Source organism: Alexandromys fortis, unplaced genomic scaffold, assembly GCF_014885135.2.
Source record: "Alexandromys fortis isolate MF-2015 unplaced genomic scaffold, M_Fortis_MF-2015_v1.1 scaffold_16, whole genome shotgun sequence".
Lineage (NCBI taxonomy): Eukaryota > Metazoa > Chordata > Mammalia > Rodentia > Cricetidae > Alexandromys > Alexandromys fortis.
The window spans coordinates 3,737,874-3,751,548 of NW_026067893.1; the positions used below are offsets into that span (position 1 = coordinate 3,737,874).

At 46.5% G+C, this 13,675-nt stretch overlaps 1 protein-coding gene across 1 annotated transcript in view; it reads left to right on the top strand.

Annotated features, from left to right (window-relative positions):
• LOC126503983 (actin-binding LIM protein 1-like) overlaps window positions 1-13,675 on the top strand; it is a 71,630-nt gene that overhangs the window by 28,115 nt on the left and 29,840 nt on the right. The window contains exon 2 of the mRNA XM_050145960.1: window positions 1,085-1,219. Coding sequence (XP_050001917.1) covers window positions 1,085-1,219 — 135 coding nt within the window. The remainder of the gene's footprint in view (window positions 1-1,084; window positions 1,220-13,675) is intronic.

Genomic DNA, 13,675 nt, shown 5'->3' on the forward strand with positions numbered 1-13,675 from the left:
TTCCACACACACACCAGCTTCTCACCCTGATGTCCTTTCTACGTCGGGTCTTAGCAGTCTCTCATGAGTTGCCCAGTGCGGTTTTCCTACTTGACAAACATTTTAAAAATGTTGTTGCTCCTTGTGTTGGTCAAGTGCAGAGTCCCTGAATGTCACATGGGTTCTGAGGCTCTTCAGCAGCAAAGGAAGTGGCTGGCAGCAAGCAGCTACTGACATTCTCTGGCCAAGGAACCTGCAAGAGACACAAACCTTGTGGTTGCTGGAAGCCAGGTGCTGTCTCACTGCCTCCGTCCTGCCCCTCTGCAATTAGTTCAGGCACCTGCACCCAGCTCTGAGGCCAGGCAGGCAAATTAGTTCTCATTTTCTGAAAACTGCGCTATGGATCTAAGAGGATAATCTCTGTGTGCCCCTTCATTCACACCCAGCTGGTCAGGTCCCCTTTGTCTTATGGACAAGGGAGCAGGTCGTGTGCAGAGGGATCTCAGGTTCACAGGTTGTTATTTCTAAGCTTTTGCTCATAGTATATGTGAGGAATTGTGTACGCCATGAGAGTCTCGTTATGGGCCTCCAGTAGGTTAGATGAGTCCCCAGATTAATAGAAGATGTCTCTGGTGATGGACGGCAGTGAGAAACTGTCTCACACAGCCTAAGTCGTTACCAAGGCATGAGCGTTCTGTGACAGTGGGAGCTGGGACATGAAGTATAATTAGGAAAGAAACCAAACAGACAGTAAGAAATGGAACCTTGGCTTTACAGGGACGCCTGCTGGGATGGGCTGAGTCAGCAAGAAGATGCCACAAATACTGATTGCAAAATACTAAGTAAAATGGGATTGTGTTTGTGCAATCTGTAGTTCTTGAGACGTTGAGGCAGAAGACAGCATATGTGTCCCCAACAAACTGCTCAGGCTGCCACTGACACATACAGCTATGGAGCCAAGATCATGGGGTGTGGTGTGTGTGCCCACCTCATGCTTCTTGAATGGCCGTGTGGCTCATTTTCCACTGTGTGTTGCAAACATTCTTGCAAAGAGTTTTCTAGACATTTTTCCTTTTCACCTAAATCTTTTGCTGTTTCTTTCCAGTGGCCCATCCTCAGGACCCTCGCCACTCAACAGAGAAGCCTGTCATTCACTGCCATAAATGTGGGGAGCCGTGCAAGGGCGAAGTGCTTCGGGTCCAGACCAAGCATTTCCACATCAAATGCTTCACCTGCAAAGGTACAGCACCTCCAGCATCCGGCCCAGTGGCGTGTAGCCATCAGTACAGACCTCTGAATGCCACCCCAGACCCCTGGGTCATGCCTGAGCATCCTGCTTAGTGGCGTTTAGTCATCAGTACAGTGTAGGAGGAGATAACCACTTGTTGGTTCCCACTGCCCAGAACCAAAATAACCACACAGAGACTATATTAATTAAATCGCTGCTTGGCCCATTAGCTCTAGCTTCTTATTGGCTAAATTTTACATATTAACTTAATGCGTCTCCATTAATCTGTGTATTGCTACATGGCTGTGGCTTACCGGGTAAAGTTCCCAGCATCCATCTCTGGCGGGCTACATGGCTTCTCTCTGACTCTGCCCTTCTTTCTCCTAGCATTCAGTTCCGTCTTCCCTACCTACTGAAGTTCTGCCCTACTATAGGTCCAAAGCCATTTATTTGTTTTTTTTTTTTCTGGTGGCATCCGTTTATTTATTTATTAAAGATTTCTGCCTCTTCCCCACCACCGCCTCCCATTTCCCTCCCCCTCCCCCAGTTAAGTCCCCCTCCCTTGTCAGCCCAAAGAGCGATCAGGGTTCCCTGCCCTGTGAGAAGTCCAAGGACCACCCACCTCCATCCAGGTCTAGTAAGGTGAGCATCCAAACTGCCTAGGCTTCTACAAAGCCAGTACGTGCAGAAGGATCAAAAACCCATTGCCATTGTTCTTGAGGTCTCAGTAGTCCTCATTGTCCGCTATCAAATCCATTTATTAATTAATGTTAATCAAAGCATACAGAGGGAAATCACACATCAGTAAAATCCTCTGAATGCCACCCTAGACCCCTGGGTGATATCTGAGCATCCTGCTTAGTGGTGTTTAACCATCAGTCCAGTCTTCTGAATGTCATTCCAGACCCCTGGGTGATATCTGAATGCGTTAAGTTCTTAACTCATTCTCCTCTAGTTTGGGAATAGATTAGACTTTGGGAGGTTACCAGACCCTCTCAAGGCAAAGTTTTGGGTCATTTATTGAGGTCCTGATCCTGGGGGGAAGGGCTTTGCAAAAATACAATGACATTTTTGAGATTTTTGTATTCCCTTTCTTCTCTCTGTGAAGGAAGAGATTTCTAATAAAGTAACTTTGCTACCCATTATTTATGGAAGGACTGGAAAACTTTCCCTATGAGATGCCTGGCGCTTAGAGAGACAGGTCAGTGGTTAGGAACACTTTCTGTTCTTGCAGAGGACCCACATGGTGGCTGTAACTCCAGTTCCATAGGATCTGACACCCACTTTGGTCTCAGTAAACACATCATGTGTGTGTTTCGTATGTACACATGCAGACAAACATTCATACTCATAAACACTTTAGAAAAACACAAAAATCCCATTAAATAAAAGATTGGACACTAAGTCACTGTGTGTGTATGTCTGTGTGTGTGCATGTGTGTGCACTCACACATGTCAAGGCACAAAAATTTATCCTCCATACAGAAAAGCAACTCCCATCCAAATGATATCCTTAACACTGTTATCCATGAGACCATGTCCTGCAGCTCACACAGGCTGGCTAGTTACTCTGAAATGCCATATCAGTGTACGTCAGGGGAAGGAGAGTACTTGGTGTGTGTTTTGAGACACGGGTTACTGGGCTTCCGGAAGTGTCTGGGTGCTCGGGATATTCATGTGAGCAATGCAGGGAGAGAGGAACGTGAACCTCCGAGCCTGCTCCCTGGTTTCCCTTTGCGCCTCCCTGTGCTCAGCACCTCGTTCCTGGACACCAGGCTTCCCTTTCAGCATGCTAGGTGCGAATTCTGCTCTGCTACTTAAGCCACCTGTTCCTACAACTAAATTTATTTAAAAGAAGTGTTTTAATGCATGTGTTATATACAGGGATTATTTGATCCTTCTTGTTAAGAAACCTCTGTAGTATGTATGGCCAGCTGGAGTTTTCCCACAGCCTGCGTAATCCTTAGGAAGCGTGGGCCATTCCCAGGGTGCCAAGTGTACAGTGCACCATAAAGCCGAGTCCTGATTTGCCAGTAGGCAGTGAGGCCAAGTCACGTGTCTCTCTGTGACTCAGTGCCCTATCTATGAAATTACATACTGAACCATGTGCTAGCACAGATAACTTGTGGTTATCCAGGTAACCACAGATGTATACAGCACAGAACCTGGATGAGCTCGGCTTCCTAGAGAGCGTGTCTGAGAAACTGGGTTCTGATTCTACTCAGTTTGGATAACTTGGAGTCAGCATTTTATTTTGACCTTTTGTTCATCAGTTTCCAGAGATGCGGCCTCAAGAAGTAGATCAGACATGAAATAAATACAACAAAGCAGCCAAGCATGTCATGTGTCTGGTACTTCCAGTGAACTCGGACAATGTCAGCTTCAGACCTGGTGGTCACTGTACCTACTTTGAGGGACTCACACAGTCCCCTGTCCCCTGATGACTCCTTGGTTTCCTTATTCTCTAGTTTAAATGCAGTGGCTGAGTATAGCTTCTTTACATTGGAAAGCTGCACCTTGCTTCCTGCTATAAATGAGTTCCTAAGGCTTTGAGTTTTTTCCTCAGACTGAATTCTGTTTTTAGAGCATGTGCTGTTTCTTAGGAATTATTTGGCAATTTAACAAAAAGTTGCTAAAGCGAAGAACTCATCTATTGTTGTCAGTTTGTATCTTCTCACATTTAGTCTGTCAGGATTTGCTACTTTGTGTCCCGGCCCCATGGGGTTTATGTTTTCCTGCCGAAGATCGAAGCTCCCATATGACACCATGTAGGGGATCTGTGGCTTTCCCAAACATTCTAAAGATGCATCCATCAGTACTCAGTCATGTATGCAACTCAAACCACTCTAATAGACGTGTTAGAAAGGTGGCAGGGGGCAGGCACACTTTGTTTTCATAATATATTTCTGTGTCAAAATAATATTTTAATTAGCATACAATTGTAGCATGAATAATAAAAACCCAGAGACATATATTGGGGTTCAAGCTGAAGATCAGAAAAGTAAAGCAGCCAGACACTAGAGAGTTCTTATCTCTACCAAGGCTTAGACAAACAAAGGGGTGATTCTACATTCAGAGTGACTGTAGACTGCAATGCTCTCCACCAAGCCTAAAGCTGCAGTGAACTCTTGTCTCCTTCTGCCTTATATACCTCTCTCCACCAAGGCGTATCCCTCCTGTCTCCACCTCCCTAGTTCTGGGATTAAAGGCGCGTGACTACCAAGTGCTGGGATTACCTGTATGAGAGTTCTGTTTCTCTTTTTAGACAGATTCAATCTCATGTAGCCCAGGGTAGCCTTGAGTCCGAGATTAAAGGAGTTTGCCACCACTCCCTGGCTACTAGTGGCTTAGCTCTGCACTCTGATCTCCAGGCAAGCTTTATTTATTAAAACACAAATAAAATATCACTACATGCAACTATTGAGCTATCTGCCTTCTTCTCACTCTAGCTTGACACACGTCAGTTTGGACTCTTCTTACTGTGAGTGCCCAAAAGCCACCTGTGGGTACACGGTCACTACTGAGCCATGTCACAGATTCCTGGAAACTTTCATCCTTTGTGGTCTCTCATTCCAAATTCTTTCTGGGGTCAAATTCTCAGACTTCCCGTAGAAGGCCAAGTGTTGCTTCAGTCCACATTGGCCATTACTCTGTTTCCCAACCACTGGCTCCAGGCAGTGGGGATTTTTGTTGTTGTTTGTTTTTAGCAGATTTTACTGAGTATCTATCTGGAGGTAGAGTGTGAACCAGTGGGGAACAGGTGGCAGCAGCCGTCAGGCTATCTGCAGGTCCGTGAACTTCTCGTCTTCTGCCTCTTCATCCTTTCCTTTCTTTGCTTCATTTTTCTTGAATTTTTAAAAAGGTATTTTATGCTTATGGACGGTTTGTTTACATGTTTGTCTGTGCACCACATACGTGTAGTAACCACAGAGGCCAGGAGAGGGCATTGAATCCATGGAACTGGAGTTACAGACTGTGCAAGCCACCATGTGGGTACTGGATTTGAACCCAGGTCCTCTGGAAGAGAAATCAATGCCTTACTGGCTGAGCCATCTCTCCTCTCCCACTTCCTTTTTCAATTAAAATGTTTTTAGAGCAATTTTAGACTTACAGATTTTTTTTTTTAAAAAAAGCATCATGTACAAGCAGGGCCATTTTTCAGTCTGCTATCTTTTGATAGGACCCAATAACCCTCCACAGAGACATCCCTACAGCCCCTGGGACCAGGGTGAGGGGGTCTGTAGGGGCAGCATTGCTGCCTTCCCCAGGTGCCTGGAGTCCTTACACACCACTTCCATGTTTTTCCAGTCACAGCCGCCGAAATCTAGCTGTATCCTTCAGATAACTAGTGAGCCAGGTCCTGGGATGGAAGATTCCAGGCCAGAGCACTTGCCAGACCAGCAGGGCTTTTGTCAAAGCTGGCTCAGTGCTGACTGAGCTCTGCCCCCCCCCCTTGCTCTCACCCCTCTCCCAGGCCACTCCCCCGCCCCCCTGTCCTCCACACAGGCGCACATTTCGTCCACAGCTTTAGTTGTTGAGGGTTGTTTTCTGCAAACACAGAGAGCTAGATCTCAGTGACAGAGGAAAGATGAATGATTTCTGCTTTTTAGAAAATGGCCTTGAGAGAAAGGAGAAAGGACACTGGCCAAACAGGTAACAGCCTGAGAAAGGGCGGCTACTGGGGGACAGAGACAACACAGAAGGAAGAGCTGAAAATTGAAGTGGAGACCCTAGAGTTACTGGAAACAGACTGGCCCAAAGGTTCCCTTAGCCCTCAGGGTAGCCTACCAGATCCAGGGCATTCTTCTTAATGCTTTAGAATTTTCTAGTATTTTTTAAAAAAAAATGAGTCTAGGGTATTAACCCTAAAAATATTCAAGAAAAACAATATTCATTATGACGACTGATATATCAAAATACTGAATAAAATACCTACTATGTAATGGAACTGAATTATAAGTTGTGAAAGATCCTTAGATGCACCTGATGCCTAAATTTGTCCTTCTTAGAAGCCATTCCTCCCAGAGCAGAAAACTGCAGAAATGCCAGCAGGTCCACTCCCATGTGGAGAGGAATGCCTTGCAGGTGTTGGGGCTGCTGACTCTCCTGTAGGGCACAGAACACAACCACATTGTAACAGCTACTTCCAAGAGGGAAGGTATCCAGGCCTCTGTCGCTATTCACAGGGCCACCGTAGGCCTGTCAGAAGTTCAGGTGCAGGAACTCAGGCTAACGCATGCACTTGGGCTGTCCTTCCTTCCCTTAGGTTTTCCTGTCACGTGTTCACAGGCTTACCGGTTTAGGGTCGTTTTGTGGCTCAGTGGAGAACTGGAAAAACTCCAGAAATATGGAAGCAGTTTCTTATAACCCCCAACCCCTGCCAGGAGCTGATCCCAGGCTTTTAACAGCAACTTGGGAGAATCCTAGGCGTTCAGACACAGACGAGGAGGCAGGAAGAACCAGGACTCAGGGACAATAAAGACACATGCATGCGCTGCCTTCTCACTGCGAGCGAGAAGCCAGATTCATGCCATTGCCCCCTGGGAAAGTATAGGCCTGAGTGTTGGAAAATTTATATTTTGTAGCCTATAACTGTGTTATTTTATCAAATAAATGCAATGAAAATCTTTTAAAATATTCAGTTTTAAGTTCCAAACTGGAATAAGGTAAGTGTTCTGTACATATACTCCAAGTGAATAAATGAAATGTTTATAGTTCAATGATAGGCTAATTATAGATCATTACTCCTAAATTACTCAATCTAAGAACTAAGACTTGATTGCGTTAATGTTTGGGAGTGGGGCAAAGAAGTTGTTTGTTTGTATGCTTCCCAGCATGGCATTTCTTACACAGTGAGAAAATTATTAGCCTAAAATTATTTTTCACTCTATCTAATGTCACGAAACCAAAGGTCTTTATAACCTCTTAAGTCCCCAGGAGTGATACCACCGTTCACACTTACCTACACTGTTTAATATTTCTCTGGAATAGTCTCGGTATTTTTCCTTAGATTGTTTCTATGTGGAGAAGTGACACTGGCAATCGATTTTTTGCCCTGTTATACAGTTGCCTTTCCAAATAATTATACTTCTTTTAAGAAGAGTGCTGACTTCAGCAGACATTGCGGGACTGGGGCTGTCGCTAAGTTGGTTGGCTGCATACCCAGCATTATGGAGCCCTGGGTTCAGCCCCCAGTGCTTTATAAATGCATTGTGGTGGCGCTTGCCTGGCAGTCCCTCGGGATGACACTCAGGAAGTGGAGGCAGGGGAATCAGAATCTCAGGGTCATCCTCAGCTGAGCAGCGAATTTGAAACTAGCCTGAACTACACAAGACTCTTGTCTCCAAAAAAAGTAAATTAGAAAAGGACATGAAGTAAATAGCAGTAGTGAGTGGATGGCCAAACATGGTCAAGGCGTGTTGTATTAGGAGCGGCGGGGCTGCATCCCCGGCACCTGGCTGCCCGCATGGCTAGCTTATGCCCCGAAATAATTACACACAAATTGTATTCTTTTAAACACTGCCTGGCCCATTAGTTCCAGCCTCTTATTGGCTAGCGCTTACATATTGATCTAACCCATTTCTAATAATCTGCATAGCCCACGAGATGGCTTACCAGGGAAGATCTTAACCTGCGTCTGTCTGGAGCAGGAGAATCATGGCGACTCCTGACTCGGCTTCTTTCTCCCAGCATTCTGTTCTGTCTACACCACCTACCTAATTTTCTGTCCTATCAGAGGCCAAGCAGTTTCTTTATTACTTAACCAATGAAACAACAGATAGAAAGATGACCCTCCTCCATCAAAGGCGATACCTGAATGACACGGGCTATGACACTATGTTATCAAACACTTTGACTGTTATGGCAATTTTACTGTGCCACTAATTACATTGAGGGAGTAAATTTTTTATCACCATTTGAAAGTCATGTAGGAGCTGACTGTACCTAGGGTATCCCCCCGCCCACCCCATAGTTTGTTCAGAGCAATGATTTTAGATTTTATTCCTGCTTTTTATTATTGTGTGTGTCTGTATGAGCATATGCCACATGTGTGTGGTGCCCATGGAGGCCAGAAGAGGGCCTCAGAGCTCCTGGGGCTTCCTAAAAACTGAGCCAACTCTCCATCCCCAAAGCAAGGGTTTTGATCATGTCTAGTGAAGTATTTTACACCAACGAGAGAAAAACAACAAAAGTCAGAGTCTTTGATAAGATCTACCAAGACCTTAAAACTTTTTGACCACATTTAAATACAAAAAGAAACACTTGGTGTGGCCTTCATTAGTGGTGGAAGCAGCATTTAGATATAGCTTCAGAGTCCCGAACACTGTTGTCCTTGGTCTTTCTCCCTGGAGACTTGCTGCTGGCCACAGAAACTAGAAAGGGGTGTTTGTGATGAATCCGGGGTCTGCAGGTAATTTTCTGTTATGCCTAGAAGTTTCTAGAACTAAGTTTCACTTTACGAGTGTCACAGTAGCAGAACCTTCAGAGAGGAGGTGGGAGAGCCCCGTCAAAGTCGTGCGTTAGGAGGCTCCATGTGTCGCACAGTTTGAAAGCTGGAGATGGGTTTGACATAAACTCCTCAGAGCGGAGTTTCTTGGTGGCCTGCGCTGGTTCTGATAGACCAATCAGCATCCGGCCTTCTCCCCGGCCTTCCTGACTGCTCCAATCAGCTCTTGATGACCTGTCTGGAGACAGGGGCATGACTGCTAATACAGAGGCAGAGGAGGGTACCCCAGTGTGCTTGTGAATTCTCAATCCAGCAGAAGAAGCCCAGGACCCAGAATTTGCTCCCACACAGCTGCCCTGGGATATCCCAGGCCCATCGTGAGGTACTGGCTACAAAGAGTTCTCAGACAGAAAAGAGGCAGGCTGATGTAGGGTTACACAACTATGGTTTGTTGAATGACGTACAGACCAAACCATGCTGCTGTGACATTTCAAGCACAATTGAGTCTCTGCGATTTGGGGAGGAAAGATGAGCCTGTGCGTGGTTTAGGGCAAACGTGACTTCATCCTTGCTGGAAAGCGCCGGGTTTATCTAAGGTGGACATCACAGTGCTAGGGACATCCCTGGACGTCTGTCCAGCCATAAAGCTCCACACACCACAGCCGCTGTGAGCGTGCGTCACTCATACCTCTGCTCATTGTCCCTCATAGTAGTTTGTCCACTTTAAATGGCTTGCTAGGAAATAATGGTGAAAAATGGGACGAGGGTTTCTCAGGGACACTCTTATAGTTACAACTCAAGATGGCTGCAGTCCTGTGATTCAGGATCTACCACGTCTCTACCATGAGTTCAGGGTGGAAAACTAAAGTCGCAGTGGACGACTCTATCAGCATTTGTGAATCCGGATCATCAATGGGAACATTTCCTTACTCAGCAAGCACTCTTGGAGTGCTCAGCTACACAAGATAAGTTCTGCGTGATTAAGTTGCGCATGTTAATTAGGACTTGTCTGTGCCTTCGCAGGGGTGTTAGTCGGAAATCCATACAAGCGTGCAGATACGACTCAGCCACAGTGATGGGTAAGATCAAGGGACAGTGACAGGCTCTGTGTGAGAGATGCAAGCTCACAGCACTAAGGCTGCCGTGAGGTTCTTGTCGTGAAAATACCCCGAAGAAAGCAACTTGGAGGAAAAAGGGTTTATTTTGGCTCCAATTTCAAGGTCCATCCAGCATGGTGGCAGATCATGGCAGCAGGAGCTTGCCATGGTCACATCGTGTTCACAGTCCGGAAACAGAGAGTGATGGATGCATTTTACATTAACATGGTCATAAGACTGTGGAGACAAGAGGTGAAAGGTGATGGCTTAAAAGGGAAGCCCTTGAGCTGCTGAGGGATGGAATATGCTGAGGAGCAGACTTGACCTGGAATCCCTGGGGGAATGGGTCTCTGAACACGCCTTTAGGAGAGTATCTTGATTGCTTTAAGCGAGATGGGAAGGGTTCGCCCATGGGGGTGGCCCCGTTTCCCGGGTCCTGGAGTGTGTATGGTGGAAGAGATCTGAGAGGCACCATTTATTCATTCATCCTTCTCCCAGCAGGAGCAGAGGCCAGGGGCTTTGTGTGTTTGTAGCCAGGGAAGGGACAGGTGGTCAGGAGGGCCTCTCCACTCACTGCCACCTCCAAGAGGAAAAGTTTGAGCTGCTATGAAAACAACCAAACCAAAACACCAAAGCCAAAACAGCATAGGCTTCGTTAGTCCAAAGAGCAGATTTACAAAGCACAATTAATAAAAACTCAGAGATAGAAATTGGGGTTCAACCTAAAGACCAGAGAAGCAAAGCAACCAGCCACTGGCTCTTACCTCTACCTCAATCTAAAATGGCGATCCTGCCTCCAGGAATCTCAGCTGTCTCTTCTCGTTTTATAATCCTCTCTAGGGATTAAAGTCACGCACCTCCTTGTTTCTATTGCAAACTAATGTGGCTATTGGGATTAAAGGTGTGTGTCACCACTGCCTGGTCTGTAGGGCTGATCAGTGGGGCTGTGTTACTCTCTGATCTTCAGGCAAGTTTTACTTATTGAAATACAAATGAAATATCACTGCAGATTTACTTTTTTTCTTTTTTTTACTAAAATTGACTTCATTTCTGCAGAAGTAAGCCTGGGAATATTGACACTTGAGATCTTCACATCCTGGCCCTGTGAAATGCGGAGCATCTCACAGCCATCAGGTCAGAGTTCAGAGCTACAGGGGTCAAAGGCCACGGTAATAGTTACTCTTGCAGTTGTCATCACCGAGTACCTGACAAGAAGGGAAGGTGGCAGGACCATGGGGCAGCTACGTTCAGTATCCATAGAAACCAGACAAGATGTGCGCCCAAGCTATACAACCTTGATGCCCATCCTTAGAAACTCACTTCTCTAGCAAGGCTGGGCCTCCTTAGAGGTCCCACGGTCTTAGAGAACACCAGCCCCAGCTGGCAAGTAAAGGTTCAGGTACATTTCACATCCAACCCCAACAGTTGTATATGGTACAGTAAGCTTGGGAAAACTGGAGATCTGGAGGGAAGGAAGCAGGTGATGAGTGTAACCAGGGCAGGAAGCAGGGCAGGTACAGGCGAGTGAGAGACACACGCGCCCTCTCAGTTCGTACAGAACTCAGTGGTCTGGGATGTTGCTAAGGGGACAAGAGGTGTCCACAAAGTGTGCATGTTCCCTCACAGCTTACTAACCCTCCAGGACCAGAAAGACCCTGTGTGCTCCGTGTGGGCAGGAGGCGTAGAGGACAGAGGTGAGCTATGGTTGATAGGACATTGATTTTGACACAAAATTTCTAATAGGAATAAAGGACGCCATAGAGTTTTCTTATCATGTAAAAGATGGCATTTTCGGGCTTGTGAGACGGCTCGAAGTGTAAGGACGCTTGTCATAGAGCAGGACACCCTGAGCTAGGGTCTCCGGACCCACATGGTGTCGGAGAGAACCAACTCCTGAAAGATGTACTCTGCCCTCCACGTGTGTGCTGTGACACACACACACACACACAACCATCATAAAGATTTAAAGATAAAAGATGGCACGTTAGTCTTAATTATAAAAGCTTTATTTCTTTTCAAAGGAATGGAGCTAGTTTTCTATGTTATTTTTAGTTACATCATTTGAGACTTCTGAACACGGATCGTCTGTGGGCGATATCCTATCACGTGAGCACTTCTGGGTTAGTGCTGGCAGACACCCTACCATAGAATCACATTCCAGCAGATAATTGTCACTTGGCTATGGGTTCGAGGGTGTGGAAAAATGGTATTTAGATAGCTTTTAAGAAAAAAATCCCTTCTTTTATTTCTATAATCAGCAGAGTCTGGCATATCAAAGATTCCTTCTGAAGGGCTGGAGAGATGGCTCAGAGAGTAAGGGTGCTGGCTGCATGAATGTGGGGGCCTGAGTTCAGATCCCAGCACCCACAGAAAAGGCTCGATTGGCCACGTGTGCTTGTAGCTATGCTGACTAGTGTTTTGTCAACTTGACGGGCCAGGGTCATTTGGGAAGAAGGTCTCTTAACTGAGAAAATACCACCATAGAGTCGTCCTATAGGCTTATAGGCGTGTCTGTGGAGGCCTGTCTTGCTGATCATTGATGTAAAAGGGCCGACCACTGTGGTGATGCCCTCCACACTGGGCAGATGGTCCTGGGGTGACAAGAAAGCAGGCTGAGCAAGCATGAGAAGCAAGCCTATAAGACACCCCCACCCCCATGTCCTCTGCATTTCTGCCTCCAGAATCCTGCCCTGACGTACCTTAGTGATGCAGTGTGCCATGAATTCTAAGAGGAAACAAACCCTTTCCTCCCCAGCTCGATTCTGATCATGATGCCCATCACACAGTAGAAATGCTAAGACCGTGGCTCCAGGACTCTGTAAGTGAGAGGCAGAGGGTCCCCGGGGCTCGCTGACCACCAGCCCAGCTTCAGATGCAGCGAGACACCCTGCCTCAGAAGAGTAAGGGACAGAGCAGAGTGTTCGGGGTCTTCCGGCCTAGGCATGTGTGCATGCGCACATACACACACTGCTTGCATGCATCCAGGTGTATGTGAGCACATGCGTGCACACACACAAACCCCTTGAAGTGTTTAAACCCATGAGAAGGTATGACCTGTAAGGCAGTGAGTGAGAATGTCTTTTTATGAAAAGATCAGGTTCCGCGGAAGGGGCTGAAAGAGAGTGTCCCATCACCAACAGCACTTTCGCTGTCTGAAGGTTTGTAAAGTGTTTCTAAGACCGGCATCAGGCAGCATTCCATGTGGAAATGTGCACTTACCGAATACATGGCTTTCTATGGCGTGACAGCTGTAAAAACTGGAAGAAGGGAGGAGGCTTGGTTATACAGGCTAAGCATGTCTGTTTAGTTTGTTTAGTTAGTTTTGTTAAAGTAAATTTACATTAATTATTTAAGAGATAGCTATACTTATATTTAATCTATGAAATGGAAATCTGGAAAGTGATTAAATTGATGAACGTTTGTGTGTTTTCGCGAGGTGGGCAGGGTCTTACTCTGTAGCCCAGACTGGTCTGGAATTCGTTATGTGCCCACTTAGCCTGTCCCCTAGCTCCTTTCCTGCCTCATCCTCCTGAGTGCCAGGGTGGTGGGCATGAGCCGCCATGCTTGAGACTGGGTGGGGTCAGTAAGGTCCACAGGGGAGAGCAGAGACTGGGTGGGGCCGGCAGGGTCCACAGAGGAGAGTAGAATTAATGAATGCAGGGCGGATGGGCTGGACTGGAGAGAAGGGCTGATGCTGAGGAAGGGCTAGGCAATCAGGAGAGCCAAGCCAGCGTCCCTCTTAGTGTTGTAAATTTGGGGGAGCTCATAGTGAGATCTGGTAGACCCTGTGAGGACTGCTCCTCCTTGCTGGTACAGATGCCATGTGTTTGTGGCCTTACGTTGGTTGTGGGGTCAGTTTGCAGATGCATATGGAACTTCCTCTGTAGCCTTCTCTTTGGCGCACAGATTTCAGAGGAGGCAGAA